Genomic DNA, 21179 nt, shown 5'->3' on the forward strand with positions numbered 1-21179 from the left:
TTGGTTGATTTATCACATATCCTGCCTGACGGGTTGAGTGTTTGTGCTTTTTGTGGCATTGACATCACGTGGTTTGTTGGAGTTTTTAATATGCTTAGTGTGTGTGTGTGTGTTTTTGTGTCATTGAATATTTAAGAGCCTGAAAGTTGTTGAGGAGCATGTGGGCCAATATATACTTTGGAAAATAAAATAAAAATCTTGTATTTAAGAAAATATCACTGAGACCTGAAAAATGTACGTGTCAAATAACAAAGACACTTTGTCTCACTCACTGTGGATGACTGTATTTGTATAAGAGTTTAGAAGTCAGCGTGTATGAACAGGGGGAGGGGAGAAAGTCTGACAGTACCTAAATAAAAGGTAGGGGAACACTTTCTCCTCCCTTTTCTTCCAATCAGGCAAACAAAACACATGACATGATCATGGGCACCAGGATGAGGTCTGGCTGGATCAAAGGATTACTTCTTGCCCTTTCTGTGGCTGCAGCTGTTTTATACCTCAGCTCCATTAAGCGTGAGGTCCATACCCATTCAGAGAGACTCCAGCTTGCCCACCATAATGACTCCATCAGAGGCCAGGGAATGCTCACGAGGATGGAAAAGATGGAAGCAGACATCAACAGGCTACGTGAGTCAAAGTCTCAGTCCAACAGCTGATTCTGTCTCTTTGTTAAAGTATTAAATGGGGTTTTAATACAGAACAACATGATTATGAGACACCCCATTAAGCATTAATTTGGAGTTGAAATTTGGTTGAAGAGTGGTAGTTAAATAAAAATGCTGTTGAAACAACAACTATATGTAACCTAGAATTTCCTTTTCAGTCAAATCAAGCACAATTTTATATTCACCAAACCAGTTTTTAACCAGAATTTGGGTTGCTTAACAACACAAGCATTCAGCACAGATTAACATTATAATATTTAACATTAATCTATATTATAACATTATAATATAGATTAAAATATAATAGGTTGCTTCAACAAATCTGTTCCAGCAGCCCTTGAATGTGAGTGACTGTTGAAGTGTGAATGTAAATGCTGACCTTTAATGTATATTTACATTCCAAGGAGGGGCAGCTACAAAGCCATCTGTCATTTTATTTGCATGAAAGTATGTGAGTCAAATCGCTCAACATAAAGTAAATATTCAGCTTCTCTCTTTGCCAACAGTAAATCTGATGAATAAACTTGAAAAGAGGGAACCGATAGCACAGAAGAATGTAGAGGTGAAGAAGGAGAGCAAGGTGGTGAGGAAACTGTACCCCAACTCAGCACTGTTCAGGAAATGGGGCAATGAGCTGTCAGAGGAGGAGCAGAAGGAGGCCCAGAACGTATATGAGAAATACGGCTACAATGCCTTCCTCAGTGACAGACTCCCCCTCAACAGAGAGATCCCTGACACCAGACCTACAAGGTGACAATAACCTCCCATTCATGTTATCATCCCTACTAATAAACCATACTTCATGTACCTCCATGTAAAATAGATCAATTTACATGTTTAGTTTTCCCTTGATAAATATAATTTTGAGCAACATTAAAGGTGTAGTGTGGTGTAGGATTTAGTGGCACCTAGTGGTGAGGTTTCAGATTGCAACCAACTGAGGCAAGGTACATTTAGTGGTTTAGCACATTTCAAAAAGGCAATTCAATTGCTTCACATAAAACATTAAATAATAAAATACATCAGGACAGAATATAAAAGCAATAGATGGCAAAATAAAAAGACATTTAAACATGATTAAAAGAAACAATTTCTTTAAAAAGAAAGGCCGTCTCTAGAGCCAGTGTTTGGTTTGTCCATTCTGGGCTATTGTAGAAACATGTAAGTGCAACAACATGTATATCAATCAATCAATCAATCAATCAAACTTTATTTGTATAGCACTTTTCATACAGGGTTATATAATACAAAAGCAACACACAAACAAAACAGAACAAAAAAAAAAACCCCACAAAAAAGACTCAATAAAAACAGGAACAATGATTAAAACATAGACGTTATTTTATTCAATTTCTGCCAAGTCTAGTTTAATCTGAATGAATGAGAGGTTAGCCCATAACATAAAGAAATTCCTTGATATAACTTGAATTTCTTGAATAATAAGATACAGCTTTCATCAATCCACACTGGAAAACACATCAAAGACGAGTATATTCAGAGTACATTGTCAACTAAACCCTCTAAGATTCCCTCTAACATTTCATTTGCTTCATTAGATTCTTGTGATTACAAACAAGCATACATTTACAGCTTGAATAAGACAAGTTTTGAAATAATTCAAGTATTTGACAGGTACAAAAATGAACACTTTCCCCTCCCCCTAAAAAGGTGTGCTGAGAGAAAGTACCCAAAGGATCTGCCTACCATCTCCGTTGTGTTAATCTACCTCAATGAGGCTCTTTCCATCATCAAAAGAGCCATCCGAAGCATCATCGACAAGACACCAGCTCATCTGCTGAAAGAAATCATACTGGTGGATGATAGCAGCAGCAACGGTAGGTTGACCCCCATAGAAAGAGTGTGCTATTCCATCTCTCGTGATTTTCCTCTCAAATGTTTTATTATCAGGATATAATAGTGAGAGAGACAAAGTGGACTTTTATTTGGCATTTGAGAAATCCTCCTACACAATCTGTGGTGCTTATAGCTCTGAACATTTGCATTAAACATTGCTCCGCTTACTTTTGATATATGTAAGTAAGTAAATGGAGCAAATAGTGATCACAGAGTGTATTTAAGTAATATTGGTGGAGTGAAGTTAGATGATAGTTAGCTTGTGAGACAGCTGGATTCACATGTGATCACACAAATCCATCTTGTCAAGTTGGATGGACCACAGGGATTAGGTTAAGGTTAAGTTTAAGGTAAAAATCTTGCCAGAGTTTCGCAAATTGTTCCTCTGGCCCAACCAATCTGGCACCAACCCTTTGAGTTATGATGTGCTTGTTGGTTCAGATTAATCAGCGTCCTTCCAGGATTCTTGTGTGATCTCGTGAATCCAGCTACCTCGCAAGGTAAGACAGATGGTTCATCCAATCACCTGCAAAGAATTTTTAGAAAGTGCCTGTACTTTTCCAAACAGTTTCCAAGGATGACTTTTCAGATGGTTCTGTGTAATTCTTGGTTTACTGTACACATCTGTTCAGTTAAAGTTGAACGACTTGCTAGCATGTTGGAGGCTTTAAATAGCACCGAAATAGGAAATACTTAAATAATTTGTCCTTCGTATAAGGGTCTAATCAGGCTAAACCTTCACCAAGGGTGTGCAGGGATTGCGTATTGAGATATTTGGTAGCATATAGTCAGATGAGAAGTTTAATACCACTCTTATCTCATGTGCATACAGTCAATATTTAGCTTAGCATTGATAATGGGCACATGGGAATCAGCAAGCCTTTGTTTGTCCAGAGAAAATAATAGTCAGTTCCAATGAAAGTTGTAGAGTCCAAGAGTTCTCACTGAACTCCTGGAAAAGAAGCCAATAAACGTTGTAATTCAAGAATTAGAGTTGAGTTGGATGGGGATGTTGAAATGGTAGCAATAAATTCTGTTAGATGTTCATTACATCAAATCTTCACCACATACTGCATCCCTACAGAGGATTTAATGGAGAAACTGGATGAATACATCAACTCAATCCACGAGGAGCGTCCGGGCCTAGTGAAAAAAGTCCGGCACTCCAAGCAACTCGGCCTAACTCAGGCCAGACTGTCAGGTTGGAGGACTGCTGTTGGTGATGTGATAGCCATCCTGGATGCTCACATTGAAGTCCATTTGCAATGGTTGGTTTAAGTGCTAAGTGAGTTTTCGTGAGACAGTTTGTGGTGTTTATACCTTTGTCATCACTTTAAATTTTCATTGTTTGTATTCAGGGCAGAGCCGTTGTTAGCTCGCATCAAAGAGGACCGGACTGTGATATTGACACCAGTGTTCGACAGAGTCAACTTTGATGACTTGGTGGTCACTCCCTATATACCTGCAGCTGATGCCTTTGACTGGGCTCTGTGGTGCATGTACGAGTCCTTCAGACCTGAGTGGTATGCTCTAAAGGATGATTCACAGCCTGGCAAGTGAGTTCAAAAAGTTCAGTTCCCCGACATCACAAAAAACACTTTTGACAGTTGTAGGAATGGTTTGAATTTTGGGAAATGTGCTTATTTATGTTTTTGCCTTGAATTAGATTGGAAGAATGATGCCACTCCTACCTCTGAATATGAACCTGAAGCTAGGAAATGGTTTACTTAGCTTAACATAAAAATTCAAAACAGGGATATGAATTCAGTTTTTTGCAAGTTTACATGGATTAATCCCCTTTACTCACATATTTTTGATCAGATTTGGGCTCATACATATACAGATGTATTTAAGAAGTTGACATTGCGATTAAAAAAATAAGAAAAATAAGTGAAATCCTACTACTATATTTGCATAGCCTCTGGAGTCAGTGGCTGCTTCTGGAAGCTGGCCAATCAGAACAAATTGGGCTCATCAGGAGGACGGTCTTAAAGAGACAGGAACTAAAACATCCTGTTTCAAACAGAGGTTGAACTGAGGGGCTGCACAAAGGCCCAATATAAGATGAATAAGGACCTTTTTGAACTATAAATCATGTAAAAATATTCTAGTAGAGCCCTAAAATATAAATATAGACTTGGAAACATACATGATATGTCCACTTTAAATGTCCATGTGACCAGGGTGCATTTAAGGACTAAATGCAAACAGGTCTTACTTTTAGGTAACGCAAATGCACACAATAGTCATCCTGCATCTTTAAAAGGATTGATAATGGTTGTCTGAGCAACACAATCATAATTCCAGTCCCCTCCACGGTGTTAGGGCTGCGGCAGATATTACTAAAGCTAACACTGAGAACACTGAAGTCATTATTTTCTCTGGGAAGTATTTAATCTTTAGTATTTGAATTCTACCATTTGAATTCTACCATTTAAAAACGTACAGGATTTTAAGACAAAAAAATGAGAGAATCTATTAAAAGTTTCTCCAACAGAATGAGATTACTGGCAGCAAATTCTGTATATCTATAAAGTATTAGAGTTAAGTTCTTTTTTAAAAAAAAATGTATTTTCTGTAGGTGCAGGTGCACTTTTTATTTATTGCAAATACATAGTTTGTCAAATTGTGTCTTTAGGAGCCCCTCCATCATGGGGATACTTGTAGCTGATCGTAAGTTCTTTGGAGAGATCGGAAGCCTTGACGGTGGAATGAAAATATATGGTGGTGAAAATGTGGAACTTGGCATCCGGGTAAGATTTCATGATGTTTTAAAAGTGACAGAATGGGCGTGGATTTGTTGTCTCAGAAAATTGGTTTTGACTGTAGGTCCTGGTTGTGTCTGGAGAGCTGTTTGTTCTTTCTGTGTTTACATACTCTGTTCTCAACAACCTGGAGCATACAATGTCCATCAAGTGAGACTACTTGTTGAACTTTGCTCATGATGTTCCTTTTGTGTATCCTAGCATGTAGTAACCATGCTAAACAAAGAATGGAACATTTAATTTACTTTCAGCAACTGCTGAGTTTACCTGTTACTCCATGACTGAACAAAACTACTTTATAGAGGACCAAAGCTGTAATTAAAAGATAAACAAATTAAATGAAAACAAAGCGCCATAATGTCTGTGTGCTGCATGCACGGTAAAAGGACAGGAGGAGACATGAAAATATGCTGCACAAAGCAAGTTGTTGGTGTTTTTGTGGAAAATAGGTTTCAGAACCACATCTGCTGCTGGAGGAAAGCTGCCCTGCTGCCACTTAATGATTTTATCAGTAAGAAACGCATATCTGTGGTTGAAGCATCTGTATTGATCTGTTAATGAATGAGGGTGATCCTTACAGTTGTTTGTACTGAATGAAAAGTTTCTCATTCAGTTCGTAAAATCCTGGCAGCATCTGACAGCAGCAGGACTGATATGTTAAATGTGCAGCACAACTGGTCTATTATAACTCCACATTCTCCCTTTTTATGATTTTACTTCAGGTTAGCAGCTCATCCACCAACTTTCTTTTCAGCAAAAGTAACTTGTTTCATTCTTGCAACACATTGCAAATGCACCATTATAATAGTAATCCTGCAAAGTGTAAGCACACCTGGCTTTTAAAGAGAATGGGAGATGACACTCTGATTGGTTTAACACATTTTACACCCAAAACACACCCATGATTAATTGAGGGACTTAAGTTCAACCCCTGGCGCATCCACCATTTTACCACCATGCCCTAAATGCACGTGCGAAACGTGCTTCACACCATGCACTATAGATTGTTAAAATAGGGTCATGTGCGTGTTTAAAGAACTTTTTTAATCTATTTTTTAACACAGTAATTGACCACTTCTACTTTTGGCAGGTATGGCTATGTGGAGGAAGCATAGAAGTTATACCTTGCTCTAAAATTGCTCACATTGAACGAGACAGGAAGCCTTACCTGCCTGACCTGAGTGAAATGATGAGGCGCAATGCACTGAGGGTGGCAGAAGTGTGGCTGGATGAATACAAATACAACGTCAACATTGCCTGGAACATTCCACTAGAGGTTACGCCCAAAACACCTCATAAATTACACATAAATACGTTTTATCAACCAGTGTTACTGTTTCTTTGTGGCCTTATTTATCCTGTTTTTTTCCCCCACAGAATCATGGTATAGACATTGGGGATGTGTCAGAGAGAAAGAAGATAAGAGAGAAGCTGAATTGCAAGCCCTTCAAGTGGTATCTGGATAACGTGTACCCCATGCTGGACCCTCTGGTTGACCTGCTTGGTTATGGAGTAGTGAGTAGAAACTGTATTTACTGTAAGACACTTTCCACGATCTTTTAAAATTCTCAGTCATCCAAGCCACTGGATATCTAGATTCACTGTACTTTGGCTTATCACGTAAAGACATTTTAATCTACATTAATTCAGGTTGGGTTTACTTAGCAAGCAGTAACAAGCATATCTATAGGAGGAGCCTTTCTTACAGTGAAACGTATGATTGCTGCTGGCAATTTTCTAGATTTTTTTCTATTGTCAAAAAATCCCATGAGTTTAATTGATCCTACTCACAAGCATTGTGTGTGTGTAAGTATACATATGAACTCTAAAAGAGGTGTTCCTTGCTGTAATCATTCCTTCTGTTCATACTGACTACTAAAAGATCCTCTTCAAATATGTTCTCAATCGTGTGATGGAGGCCAAAATCCAGAGTGTGGCCACAAAGTCATTTTGTGCAGACATGCATTTTCCCTTCTTTGTGTTTCTTTGTTGAGCTGCAGTGGAAGTGTGGACTTTGGCATTCTGGGCCTCAGAAGAAATATCTCTAGATTATTATATTTTATTTGACCAACAACATGTTGTTGCACTATTTTCTAATCACAAAGGATTGCTTGGAATTTCTGCTTCTTTTGGCAGCTGATAAATGATCTGAAAAAAGATCTCTGTATTGACCAAGGCCCGATGCCCGGGAACACACCCATTTTATACGGATGCCACTACTACTCACCCCAGGTATGTTCACTGCATTGCTTTTGCATTGCATTGCTGTTGGATTTCTCTGGATAATTGCTGTTCTGTGGTGTAGAACTGTTATTATCGCACCAATGGACAAATCTACATCGGTGGAATCAAATCTCACAAGTACAACAGCAACCGATGTCTGGTGGACCTTGGCACAGGACTCGTCCCGGGCCTATACGATTGCAAAGTAGCCGAGCAGAAGAAGTTCCACATGCTGTGGGATTTTAGACAGGTAAATATTTCAGCTTTACAATATATAAAAGGGTTTGGCATAACAAATTGACAATGAAATGTGTTCTTATTCCCAGGGCACATCTATCCAGAACAGAGAAACAAAGAGATGTCTGGAAATTGTGCTTGGCAGTGAGGGCTATTACCAACTTGTTGTCCGGGACTGCAGTGGTCAGAGCTGGAAGATACAACATCTTATCAAAGGACACAGTGAAGTGGACAAGATCCAGGAGAAAAAAATATAAATGTTATGTGACATTATTACACAAAAAACAGCATCTCGTGTCAGGGAAAGATTTAGAAAGGCTGCACATTTTGCACTGGATCCACGAGAGTTGTTAAGTAGATCAGAATAAGAAATATTTTTATGTAATTGGTTTTGCATTATTTGTTTTGATGAATGTATCTATGTGACACCAAATATGAACTGCCACTGAGTAATGTATTTATTTTTTGGGGGGTGGATTTGAATGCATATCAATGTAAACTTGTGTGATTACAGTTTTTATGTTTGTGAACAACTTTGAATACTGTGATGCTAAACTTGACTTTCCCCAGAAAACACTGAAAGACTTGTGACTTGTTCTCATCAGCAGGTTAGTTTATTGTGCTGCTCCTCTGTGGGGTTTTCAGGGAAAAAAGATCAGAAACTCCTGAGAGGTTTATCATGCCTTCATAGGTTAAATAGCAACTTCATTGGCTACCTGTAATATTTAGAATGAATAGTTTTGTTGGTTGTTATACGATTTAATTCACTAATTGCTTTTTTACACTTTACAAAGAAAAAAAACCCAACAAAAACAATTGGTGGTGCAGCCTTCAGTTCATATACCCCTCCAGTTATAGAAGATCTCAGGATACGATAACCTTGTTTCAGCAAAACTGACACTTGCACTGAATTTGAATAGTTGCCCTCCAGGTGTTGGCTTTATTTTAGCTGTTTGCTACTATAAACATCATTCAAGTCAAACAGGATCCTTTGTGGTTTTGCTGTCATAAATTATCCAAAATGAAGGCGTCCCATTTCTTTTTCCACATGGCATGGCCCATGTCCTTCAGATGAGCTGGGAGCGAGCTGTACCTGCAGGCAGGAGGAATTTAGAATTAGACTGAACTCTCTGAATAATTGTTAAATGTTATTTAACAAATCTGGTGAAACAGGCTTCAGGAGCAAGTTTTTAGATGTCAGAGGATCACTGACATCTATATCTAGAGATGTATATAGAAGTTTTGTATCTGGTTTTCATTTATAGAGTGGGTTATAAATCATTTATTAAATGTTTATATACAGGTATAAGATGAAGTATTACCAAACAATTTGACTTTTGGACAGAGGTTAATTTTGTTATTGTCAACAAATGTCTGAAACCAATAATAAATGAGTCCATATCTTAACACTTTCTGACTTCTCCAGCCTGTTTGTGGAATGACTGAAGATATAAACCTAAAAAACAGATAATGAATATTATATACTTTCATTTTTTTTAAAGGGATAAAACAGCTAGGCACTGGTAAGGATTATAATCACAAGCATAATAATCTACAGCACAGTGCCCATGTTTTTTTAATGGTTTTGACACAATGGAGTGAGATGAATTCAGACTTTGGAGACAGAGACAGTACTTGTTAGAGGGTTCAGCTCATTGTTGCTTTTGATCTTGTCATGGCACACTGACAAGAAGAAAAACATCCCCATATTTACTTATTAAAACAAACACGACACACTTAACGGGCTAAAAAAACCCAACAGTGTGGTCCTTTAAACCATAGACAAGCTAACATTGGCTTTAAAGAGTGACGTAATATGAAAACACGAGAAATAAACTATATTGATTGATTGATCCTAACCTGATAGAGTTGACAGCCAGTTCTTTCAGAGTGCCCAGGTTTGCTTTCAGCCCTCCAATGCCCACAAAGGCTTGATAGAAGTCGTAGGAGAGGCCTGTGGTGCCGAACAGAGACGGGTCATCGGAGCTGATCACCATCGGGTGACCCTCAGACATCAACACAGCTGCAGGGTGGTTCCTAAGGTCCGATACCAGCTTCAGCACCTGCAGGTCAGAGGTCAAACACACCCAGGTGCTTTATATTGACTATGTACATGAAGCCTGGTGCACATTTTCTTTTCTGACAATAGGTTATCAGACCTGGTTTGAGATGGGGCACAGCTCCACTGCCACGTTCCCTTTCCTGGACAGCTCTTTGGCAAGTGGGTGGTGTGCCAAAGCATATCCGTGTCCGATACGGGTGGTGTTGAACAAAAGGGCATCGAGAATGTTTTGGTCAACGTCTGTGCCTTCATCATCTACAAGCACACACAATCACAATGCAATTGGAGTGAGAGTCAGCAGATTGTTTTAAGTGGTAGAAACCTTTTTTTAGATTTGTAATTGATAATAATTTATTTCACATTTTTTGATCCACCCACCCGTCTCTCCTGCGTGGAAGAAGTATGGCAGTGTGGCACCCAATTTAGCTGGCAGAGAAAGTGCCTCCCTGAAATACCAAAGAGTCCTCCCACCGTCCTCCCTGCCAACCTTCAAACCATAATTTTTGCTCAAGTATAACCACATTAAAGTTACAAAACAAACAGGAGACCTGATTTCCACTTCCCACAGCTTACTTTCATTGTCACATAAAAGGTTTAGCAAGATAGATCACCTCTTACCATGTCAAATCCTGCAACAACATCTGGGAAATCCTTTTGTAGCTGAATGGCTTCTTTCACAGCTGCTTTGACCTCAGACACACCCAGAGCCCTGAAGACAGAAGCAATCACATTAAATGCAAAAATGTGTCTTCAAGATAAGATCAGATACCTAAGAGTTCATCAAAATTCTCAGAGTGAGTATACAGTGCCTACTCGGGTGTTTATTTTTTCATATTTACAGTATATAGCTGTTTTTGCATTTCTTGAATATAAGGTGATAAAATTGCTAATTGTCTCAAAAATGACAATGGCTAGTGTAACAGACAAAAAAATGGTACTGGAAAACGAAAGTAGACCTTCACCAACATTGACAAAAATGCATCTTAATAAAAATAAAAGTCTACTTACTTAAAGTGAACAATTACTTACTATCATGGTTTGTGAGTAGCAGGGATCAGATATTGATAATACTACTCCTTAGGTATGTAATTAGTTAAAGGTGCACTCCAGCAATTTAGTGTTGCACTTCCATAAAGTTGGAAAACTTGCAAGAAACAGATTTTAAAAAGAAATATCAAAATTGAAGCAACAGGTGTTGAGAAATCCTAACTTTAAGTCTTTAGTGTGAGTCAAGCTCCAAAAGCATTGAAGCCTACATTTCCCATAACGCAACATAATGCATTTTTCACATACGAAGAAACACACACATGACACAATAAATCCCTCACATTTTCTTTGTAAGACCCTTCCTGTTCCTAACTGATATCTAACATCATGAGGGCTATTTTCTCATCTCAGGCTTAACAACGCTCTTGACTCAAGCATCACAATGGTTTTCACATGCTAAGTAGTCCAAAAATTGGTGCAGTTCCCTTTTAATAATTCTAATAACTCAATTGTTGTTTCCGTTTCCAGAAAAGAGGACTAGAAGATAATATTAAATTATCGTAACAGAATTACTTTTTTCAAACTGGGACTGGATTGGCTCATTGTGCAAATCTTGCCCATCACTGAAAATGGAAAAAGCATTTTTCTGCTGCATCAGTTAAATCAAGCAAATAATGACTAACTGTGCCCTAAAATTAGTAGATTTATGTCTTTACTTACATCTGTTCCCTGAGATTCTTAGTATTGGGTTTCTCTGAGAAAATTTCTAAACTATCGGGCGGTGGGGGCTGCCCTTGTCCTTTCTACACCAGAGTAGCATTTGAAAGAAGCCTGAATACCTTTTGTCTGTGATCTTACTGATATATAAAGTACCTGTGAACAGATATTATGATCCGAGCCCCAAAAAAGTCCGGATGATCTTCTATAAACTTCCTTGTAACCTCTTGAAACGTTTTCAGAGTCCAGACCTTATCGTGAATGGTTCCATCGAGCTCATATGTCTGAAACACAGCAAATGTGCGGTACAATATTAAAAATACAACATACTCAAGATATTTTGTCTTTACATAAATGTGACTGGGATCAGGTGTGAAGAAACCAGCAAACACAAACCCTTGAGAGACCACTCCTGAGCTCCAGATAGAGGATGTTGTCAAGGTGAAGCTCCTGCAGGCCTCTGTAGAAGTAGTCCTTCAGCACAGGAGCATGGGTGACTAACCCGGCAGCTGCGATGAAGGCTTTCTCAAACTTCTCCCACACCACATCTTGGTTTGGGTACTCGCCATCTGGATTCTCAGTGAACAGTGTGAGGTGCTGCATTAAACTGAAAAGAACATACAAATACCTCAGGTTATGTCCCTTCCTCATGTTTCATCTTGGCTCAAAATATGCAAAGGAAGGTGATTTTTGTACTCAACCTGTTATCAAAGCCTATAGGGTCTCCAACTTTGGCTCTTAAAGTCGCGAGCAGCTGCCAGTAGAAGCAGTCCCACCGTGGGAAGGGCTGGTGGTCGGAGAACAGGAAGCGGACCGAGTTGTCCCAGGTGAAGCAGATGTAGCAGTTCGGTCTGTAGGTGACGTTTTTCACCAGCCATTCAACGCTGACCAGAGACGAGCTGTGGATGTGCAGAGCTCCACCTGTCACCAAAAGAGCAGAAAAAACTCAAGATTGATTAAGTGAACCTAGACAGTGTTAGAAAAAAATAAAATCTTGGTTTTTATTGTTTTCCGTAACCAATCAATGGAGTGTGTGACATGTAAAAGGTCCCCCGAGTCCTCCTACATATGAGCATTTTATGTCTCTTTGTGGTCATTTAGTGTGTTTGTAGTTGTTCTGTGCCTTACTGTAGTTGCTTTGTGTCTTTTTGCAGTAATTTTGGGTCACTTCCGTACAGTTATCTTGTGTGTTTGTAGTTGTTCTTCTATCTTGTTGAATTCAATTTGTGTCTCCACAGTCGATTTGCGTCTCTTTTTAGTTGTGTTGTATCTTACTGAAGTTGATTTGTGTCTCTCTGCAGCTGTTTGCAGGTGAACCAAGTTTTAAAACTGCAAGCCTGCAAACATGATTTTCTTAAAGCAAAGCTATTCCACCCTTAAACTGATTTATTTAAAGCCTGAGTATGCCCTGCAGCTGTAACATGAAGGAAATAAAAAATGTTTGATTGAATTTGTTTGGGGCCGCTGAGTGTGAGCCTGGCAGGAAGATAAATCCATCTGTCACCTTTAGGCATCTTCTGCAGCAGTTTGAAGATTGAGCTCTTCTGGATGAGGGGCTTTGCTTTGAAGAAATGCAAAGCAGGCGGGAACTGGGCAGCAGACATCTCTTTCTCCTTTAATCGATGGAGGTAAGCATCCAGCTTCTGTTCAGCCGCTGTCAGCACCACTAGGCCTCCCGTCTGCCTGGATGCTTCCTGACGCATCAGCAGATCCCTCTGAGTGGGGTCAGGCATCCCATCAGTCACCCTCACAAACCACAGAAGGGGCACATATGTGAGCACAGCCTGGCAGATTGAGATCACCATGTCCTTGTGTGCCACAGGAGGGTGCCGTTTTCCTCCTAGAACATGATCATACACCTTCCACTGTGAGCTGTAAAGAAAGAAATACTGTGTGTGAGACATGAATTAGCGGCATTAAAGTCTTCCTGCCTAAGTTAGGTCAGCTATAGTTTTGCGGTTTATTAGGTAAATACATTTAACAAACTTGCTTTAGGGTGACCAACATTATAACATGCTTAAGCTTGCATTACGGTGTTGACAGACTCCATTCAGTAGTCTGACCATGACTGCTTTACCTTTGAAGTCAAAATTATGTAGGAGAAACGTGAAGAAAAGTTAAAGAAACTTTCCCAAAGAAGGAAAAATCTTAAAAGGCAAAGCTAGCAAGTTTAAAATATAAAATACTTACAAGTAAGACGGAGCTCCTGTTGTCTTGTGTCTCCGCTCAGCCGTCTCCCAAAAGGCACCGCCTGTTCTCCACAAGAAACTTCACTATCAGTGCAGCATGTCAGCAAAATACTCAGAGCAGCTGGACAATTGGGGCATTTTTGTCTGACAAATACCATGTGATAAACTTAATGAATGGAGGATGAATGGCTGGTGTTGCGAAATAAAAAGCAAAAACTGAAATCTTCCATCAATGGAGACACTGTACTGAAGTAAAAAAAAAAAAAAAAAAAAAAGACGAAGAGGTGATACTAATGATTTATATTTTATTATGTTTTACATTTTCCACAATATAACATTTTCAGTTGGAGACACAATCAAAAAAAGAAAAAAGAAAAAAAAAAACACAAAACAAAACAACAACCACACATACATAATTTAATCTGGAAACCTCATATACATACAGTGCATCCTCTGGAATGATATCGCCCCCTCCTTTAATTCATGACAGAAGAGTAATGTACAGTCGATGCAACATCAATAAATTAACTCTGTTGAGGTCATGTATGGTCCTCAGTTTTGCCTCTAAGATACTATTGTTTTTCTCTGTGATTGGTTGGAGCAGACATCCATTAGCAAAACAACTCCCCATGCAACCTATAACGTGGGGTGGAGGTTAATGAAACCGGGGGAAACTGTGACACGGATGCTTTGTTTGTGATTAACAACTTATCCAATTAGAGAGCAACCTGTTAAACATCCAGCAAAACACCCAATTCTGTCATCCCTGACTAATCGGTGTAAACTGAGACCCTCGAGGGGCGGGGTGGGGAGCAGCAGAGTAAACGAGTCATTACAACTTGTGCATTATCCACGATGAACATCTGTAATGTTGGAGTTGCAGGGTCGATGATGTCCCTTAATGCACAGAAAAATACAGCAATACATCACACAACAACAATGCGTCTCTTTTGCATTAAAGATTCATTTCACAGACAGAGGAATGACGTCTTTCATATGACAAAATAAAAAATAAAAAGGAGCGTTCTTCTCTAATACAGCGCGGCTTCTCAATCCAAAAACTTGCGGTTTGGGTTGGCACCAAAGAGAGACACTCGGATTTCAGGCATCATCTGTAAAACACAGAGAAAATGTCAAGTAAAAAAATACATGAAATACATGTGTAAAAAAATAATAATCATGAATCATGAATACAATTTCCAAAAAACTACATTAACTTAAAAAATATAATCTAAAAAAAACCCTAACAAACAATAAATGAATGCAACATATACCACAAAATGAAGAGCTACACTCATTATTTAAAAAAAGAGGAGTAAAACTTTAGACTATTCATACTGTTCATATTCACACTTCACAGTATTTTTGTATGTTCTGGGTCACTTCAGGATAAGTCATAAAACTTAAGGCTAAAAAAAGGATAATTGTACTGCTCTCAAAAATAAAAGCATGGGTAAATAGATGTTCTGTATTTATTTGACTTTTATTTAACCAGCAAAGCCTCAGTGAGGTTAAAAATGATGTCCCAAAAAGCTGGTGAAAACACAAAATGTGTCACAAGATCAGAATTAAACTAAATCTGATTGTAAAATCCTGATTAAAAGAGATCACAAACTGAGGTGGCACCTAAAAGAAAAAAGCTATGAGTAGTTACCATAGGTACCCTAAATACAAATACACAAAACCAATCTAAAAACTAAAACATTGCACTAAATATCCGTGTCTTATGAAGAGTGATTTCATTTGCGGCTCCTCGTGTGGAATAATAAAAGTTCAGGTGATTCGAGTGCTACAAAATCCAATTTTTGTCAAATGCAAGTTTATTGGTGACTGAATTCCTTATTTAAAGAGAAATTCTTCTTGGCAGTTCTCTTTACATCGACTTTATAAAGCAAGTGAGAACATCACATGCTTCTTTGCTGGCTTGTTTTCTCTTGTTATATATTGCATTACTTTGTTATAATGTCGTTATTGTTGATTTATATCTGTATGTTTTTGTATTTAATCTGTACAAGCACTTTGTAACTATGCTAAGAATGGTGGTTTACAAGTCAAGATGATTATAATAGACTAAATATGAACATGAGGACCTTTTAAACATGAGGGGGGAAATGATTAAAATCAGATTAATAATAGAAATCACAGACACAATGAGAGGGTAAAAACTTTAACTTTGTGTGTTTAGTACCTGCTGAGCCATGAGGTCCAGTCTGCTCTCCAGGGTGTTGGACACCTTGATCTTCCCATTACCGTTATAGATCTCAATACCTCCAGAACTACAGGGAGAAAAACACCAAAGCATGACACTTAACTCAATTTTCAGCAGTACTTTTGACTTCCTCCGCTCAAAAATATGTTTTTTTTTCTTCTTGTTGTTTGAACAGTTGGATGTTTGAGCTTCACTGTGCAGAATGATGTATGTCCTGTTTTTATATTCTCATGCTGAGAGTGGAAAGTTTCTCTGTGCTGACCTTAAATCTAAATTTTAGGCGTGTACCTGTGAGCATGATTTGTGACTAGTTTGGAGCCAATCAAGGTCCCATATGCAACTTACACAGGTGTGATGTGGAAATTTGAAATATATCTGATAGATCATACATTTTTCATTCAATTAGGGAGAAGGACAAGATGTTATTTTAAAGGTTTTAACAAGGTTGTGTGGAAAAACCTGATCAGACACCAATTACTCTTCAGTCCAGAGTATTTTCATATTTCTTAAAACATGTCTGGAGGTGATCTTGAAGTTCACTCCTCCTTTCGATTGTGTGATGATGCTTACATGTCTGGGGAGAGGAAGTTGTCCTGGTCGACGCGGACCTCCAGATTGTCCTTCACAGCTGCCTTATATATGGGAATATTCCTCTGGATGGATGCCTGAAAGACAAGAAATGGTCTTATTAAATTAAATTCTCATTTCATAACTTTGATCATGCTCACACTCTAAAACTTTACTCACCTGTACGTGCTGCAAGTCCTGTTTACGGCAGCGGATAGTCACTTTGGGCTCCAGGAGCTGATAGAATCCCTGATATGAAACATTGAGAAGAAGTTGTTAAACCTTTGTTTCTAATATCGACACAGCCTCCTTATAAACATATATAAAATCTGAGAGTGTGAACTAACCAGGCAGGGAGTTCCGGTCCTCTGAAATGAGGCCAACACGGAAGTAACTTAGAACTGCATTCTAGCAAAAGGCCACCAGATGGCGACCGTTTTGGTGTCAAAAGGACTTCCGTCTCAATACAAGTCAATGGAGAATTCACCAACTTCTCACTTGATTTCTAACCTCAGTAAACGTTTTCAAAATGTGTTTATGGTCTCAATCGCTAGTTTAAAGCCTTCTTCAATGCAGTCTGATGTTCATTTGTTAAATTTTGTCCTCCCTGATTTTATATTAGATGATAAAGCAGGGTATGCATTAGGGCGTGGCTACGTCGTGATTGACAGGTTGATTGACCAATGTCCTCGAGATCCAGCCCTCACAACCTATCGCAACCTCCCCTCCCCACCCATGGCTCCGCCTCATGCCCATATAAGTAGAATCCGTGTTTTTATTTTTCCCAGGATGCACCTGAAATTTTCAAGATGGCGCTGCCTAGATTCGAAACTATTGGCTTCCAAGCAGCAGTCCACAAACCAATGGGTGACGTCACGGGTGTTACGTCCATTTCTTTTATACAGTCTATGGGACTAACCTGTAACATCAAGCCATCCAACAGAGCAGGATACTTTGCTGAGTCTTTTGCGACATTACCGAGCCGTTGGCGGGCCTCATTCAGCATTTCCTGTGGGTACCAATCAAGATGAGATCTCCATTAAATACACAGAAGGTCACAAAGAAGACACAATCCATCCCTCTTACATACATACAATGAGACCAAGCTTACCGAGATCATGTCATCGCGGGCCTTCAGTACCTTCAGTCGGGCCTGGTTCATCAGGTTGGACATTTGACTGTTAAGGAGACAAATAACACACACATTGGACCTTTTTAGATTTCTAAGTGAAGGTCTGTTTGTGTGGAAACCCTGGATACTGTTTGCATGGGTCACAAAAGACTCATTGTGCGACGAAACAACTAAATAAAATTACGGAACTTGTGTGTCACATATACAGCTATTCCTTTGTTCTTAAAATGACCGGATTAAGACTTGACTCGATGTGTCCTGTGATGTCTGGCCATGACTCACATTTTCTTCTGCTGCTCAATCTGCTTCTCTTTCTTCTCGTAGTACTCCATTATCTTCAGCCTCTGGGTTTGGACCAGACGGCCCTTCTCAATGTTGAACTCTTCTTCGGCCTGCAGGAGGAGACAGAGTTCACTCGGCAGAAATCCTCAATCACAAGATTTTAATTTTTAAATCATCACTTTTAGTTTAAGTTTAGTTTAAATGCTGATGAGCCTTAAAAAGGGGGTTCACTATAATTAAAGGTAACTTTGAAGGTTGGATTTGTAATATTTACATGTTTTCTTAAGAACATTTGGATGGAGACAGAATTTGGTAACTTCATTATATCATTTAAAAGCTTGATTTTATAGATATGATTAAATGTCAGATTCTTAAAGGCCTTTTGCTCTAAATCTATAAATCTGACATTAAACTTACTAGACAAATTCAACTACATTTACAAATGATAAAAGCCTGCTAACAATGATTTTTATTACTGCTTAATCGGTCTGTTTTTTTTCTATTAATCAATTATCTGTTTAAAAAGATTAGAAAATAGTGGGAAAAAATCCTCATATGTGACTCAAGACATTGACTCAAGAAATGTGTCTTTGATGGTAAAGATGCATTTTGCCGCTTTTTGTAATACCATTTAATACACACATACACTTTTAATGTTCACTACTGTGCAATATTAGTATCTATATATTCTTTTCACTTCAATCTGTGCAAGAACAATATCAAACTAAAGTATATTATCATTCAACAACAATATTACTCTTGTATATAATGTTTGTTTTTTTACTATATTTGTTACTACTTGTGTTTTTAGTGCTTTTGTACTTTCTTATTATTTATTGTTCTTCATTCTTATTTTACTGACGATCTTCTATTCTTACTATCCACCTTGCTGCTGTAATAATGTCAATTTCCCCAACGTGGGACTAATAAAGGATCTTTTCTGTGTTGTCAACTTACAAATTTAGTAATTTTTTCCTCATGTTTGATTTAATCATTTATATGAATATGCTTTCATTATCATTATATGTTTTATTCACACCTTGTGAAACACTTTGTTATCCTGGTTTTGTAAAGTGTAAATGTGTATTATACCTTTGCATCGATCTCCTCTGCCTTCTCGTTGGCCTCCTGCTCGATGAAGGCCATCATGTGCTTGATCTGAAGACATGAATGAGAAACAAGACTCACATTAACATTAAAAACTTAACAGCATTTATTGGGAGGAATATACTGTATGTTAACAACTCATTGTGAAGCATTTCTTGAGTACATCTTTAGGAAAGTATCAGCTCTCTCATAATGAAACCCAGGAATGTGTTCTCAGCCTGCTGTGAGCTTTTCTCATGACAGTGAGGAATGTATCTGTCCATTTTACTTCATGTGGTATTTCTCACTAAAAACTATAAACTAGAGCCTGACTGATGTAGCAGTCAACTGATATTATTGGCAGATATTGGCCTATCACAGATGTATCAATATCTGTGTTTATACCATTTGATATGTGCCAATTTAAACATATAGCCTGCATTTTATGTGTATTTAATGCTTTTTCCTAATTCAAGGTTAACATATCAAACTCCAAGTGAAGTTTACTGTTTCAGAGCACTGATGTCATCTTTATAAAAAATTAAGTTTATTCTTAAAGTGTAAATTATCAAAGCCTCCATTACATATCTTTGTCACAAGTGTTTGGTTGCCATATTTTCTTTTTTTGGGGGGTGGGGGTGGGAGGTGTTTATGTATATATTCCCTAATATCAGTATCAATACTGGCCCCAAAAATCCAGTATCAGCCAATAACCACAAAATCCTGTACAGAGTTGACTCCTGTAGCATTAGGTTTCTGCTTTTGGGGCTTATTTTAGGTGGTTTCTGAGATTTCCAGTGACTGGAGTATCCAGACTCCAAGTTCCTCATCAGGCCCTGCTGGCATGTGTTAGTCATGTGATCATTGGGGAAATATGACCCTTCAACATCTCAGCCATATCTTAAACTCAACACTAGCTTCTTTTGATGTAACTAGCACTCTTAGGCACACAACCACGAGATTAAAAAACACCCTTAATTATACATTCCAGCTTATGTTTGCACTTATTTTAAATGCTAACCTACTGCAGCTCTGTCAATGTCACACACACTTTTCAGCTACAATCACATGAAAATAGCGACATTTTTTTATATTGTAGCGACACAAAAAGCATAATCTATAATCATCCAGAGAGAAAAGGTCGCTCGGTGTCATTTTTGAAGGTTAAAACGCTTCATTACCTGCTTCTGAACATCGGCATCGCTGAGCGCCATGGTTGCAGCTGTCAAAAGATCCCGGGAGGGCCTGTCGAGGGAAGACAAACACGAAATATTAAAAAATAAAAAACACTGCGACACAGAAAAAACTCTTATCATCAATGTAGATATCTCAATCATGCAATACAAGTGTCATAGCGACGTTTATTTACCTGAAAATCACAGAGGAGGAGGTATGAATTAATCCCTGCAGTCGTGACTCGTAAAGATGTCTACGGACGATCAGCTGATGCCAGACGTCACATGATGTTTACTTCCGGTCAAGTAGCCAATCAGCTGCGAGAGCGAAGAGCGCAGAAGTAAATGAGAGAAGTGATCACGTTTTAGTGGAAATTAGTGAATTATTTGACATTTTAATGCTTTGTGTGCACTGCATATACACTAATTTACATTTTTAGTCATATAAATGTAATGTTAACTGTTTTTAATCCCTCTTTTTAAGTTCGTTAAAAAGTATAAAACTAGAAATTCTACATTTTTTCTCTATCATAGTTATAATTGTGGGTTATAAGTTAATAAAGTTGGGTATAAAATAATAATGACAACAACAAAAATGATAATAGAAATATTAATAATAAGATAAGATCAGATGTGTGTGTGTGTGTGTGGGGGGGGGGGGTGTGTGAAAAAAACACTATAAATAAAAATACTATACACAGTAAACAATCTCTGTGGAAATAGAACTGCAATATATAAATGTGCAATGTGCAAAAGTTCCTGATATGATATGCATGTGTGATATATTCCTGGGATAAGTAGTAAGGCATCAGTCTTCTTTAGTTGGAGTAGGAGGTACTGGGAGCTGTGGTGTTGTACAATCTGGTGGCTGATGGTGTGAAAAAGCCCTCCAAATATTTAATTTGTTCTGAACCAGTAGAAATATCCAACTATGAAAATAAGTCTAATTCTCAAGGAACCCATTTTAATAAATGTTCAAAAAATTGTCCAAATTCTTTAAAAAAATAAATGTATTTGACTTTATTTCAA

General features: G+C 38.1%; 3 protein-coding genes across 3 annotated transcripts; 1 reads left to right on the forward strand and 2 right to left on the reverse strand.

Moving 5' to 3' along the window:
- Nucleotides 1-422: 422 nt before the first annotated feature.
- On the forward strand, nucleotides 423-8001 carry LOC128353102 (probable polypeptide N-acetylgalactosaminyltransferase 8). Its single transcript, XM_053313790.1, has 11 exons — nucleotides 423-627; nucleotides 1172-1415; nucleotides 2334-2500; nucleotides 3604-3787; nucleotides 3878-4075; nucleotides 5158-5272; nucleotides 6375-6560; nucleotides 6662-6799; nucleotides 7421-7516; nucleotides 7590-7757; nucleotides 7834-8001. The coding sequence occupies exons 1-11, from the start codon at nucleotides 423-425 to the stop codon at nucleotides 7999-8001; spliced, it is 1869 nt and encodes a 622-aa protein (XP_053169765.1).
- Nucleotides 8002-8653: 652 nt separating this feature from the next.
- On the reverse strand, nucleotides 8654-13315 carry ada2b (adenosine deaminase 2b). Its single transcript, XM_053344170.1, has 9 exons — nucleotides 13015-13315; nucleotides 12212-12431; nucleotides 11907-12117; nucleotides 11667-11794; nucleotides 10425-10515; nucleotides 10185-10293; nucleotides 9904-10061; nucleotides 9605-9807; nucleotides 8654-8837 (listed from the first exon to the last, which is right to left on the reverse strand). The coding sequence occupies exons 1-9, from the start codon at nucleotides 13313-13315 to the stop codon at nucleotides 8750-8752; spliced, it is 1509 nt and encodes a 502-aa protein (XP_053200145.1). The 3' UTR covers nucleotides 8654-8749.
- Nucleotides 13316-13984: 669 nt separating this feature from the next.
- Nucleotides 13985-20413, reverse strand: atp6v1e1b (ATPase H+ transporting V1 subunit E1b). Its single transcript, XM_053344183.1, has 10 exons — nucleotides 20345-20413; nucleotides 20157-20220; nucleotides 18982-19047; nucleotides 17890-17999; nucleotides 17587-17653; nucleotides 17395-17484; nucleotides 16656-16724; nucleotides 16479-16573; nucleotides 15888-15975; nucleotides 13985-14811 (listed from the first exon to the last, which is right to left on the reverse strand). Exons 2-10 carry the CDS (start codon nucleotides 20187-20189, stop codon nucleotides 14749-14751), a joined length of 681 nt encoding a protein of 226 aa, XP_053200158.1. The 5' UTR covers nucleotides 20190-20220; nucleotides 20345-20413; the 3' UTR covers nucleotides 13985-14748.
- Between the last annotated feature and the right edge of the window lie 766 nt (nucleotides 20414-21179).

The sequence above is a fragment of the Scomber japonicus genome, chromosome 23 (genome assembly GCF_027409825.1).
Source record: "Scomber japonicus isolate fScoJap1 chromosome 23, fScoJap1.pri, whole genome shotgun sequence".
NCBI classification, from domain to species: Eukaryota; Metazoa; Chordata; class Actinopteri; order Scombriformes; family Scombridae; genus Scomber; species Scomber japonicus.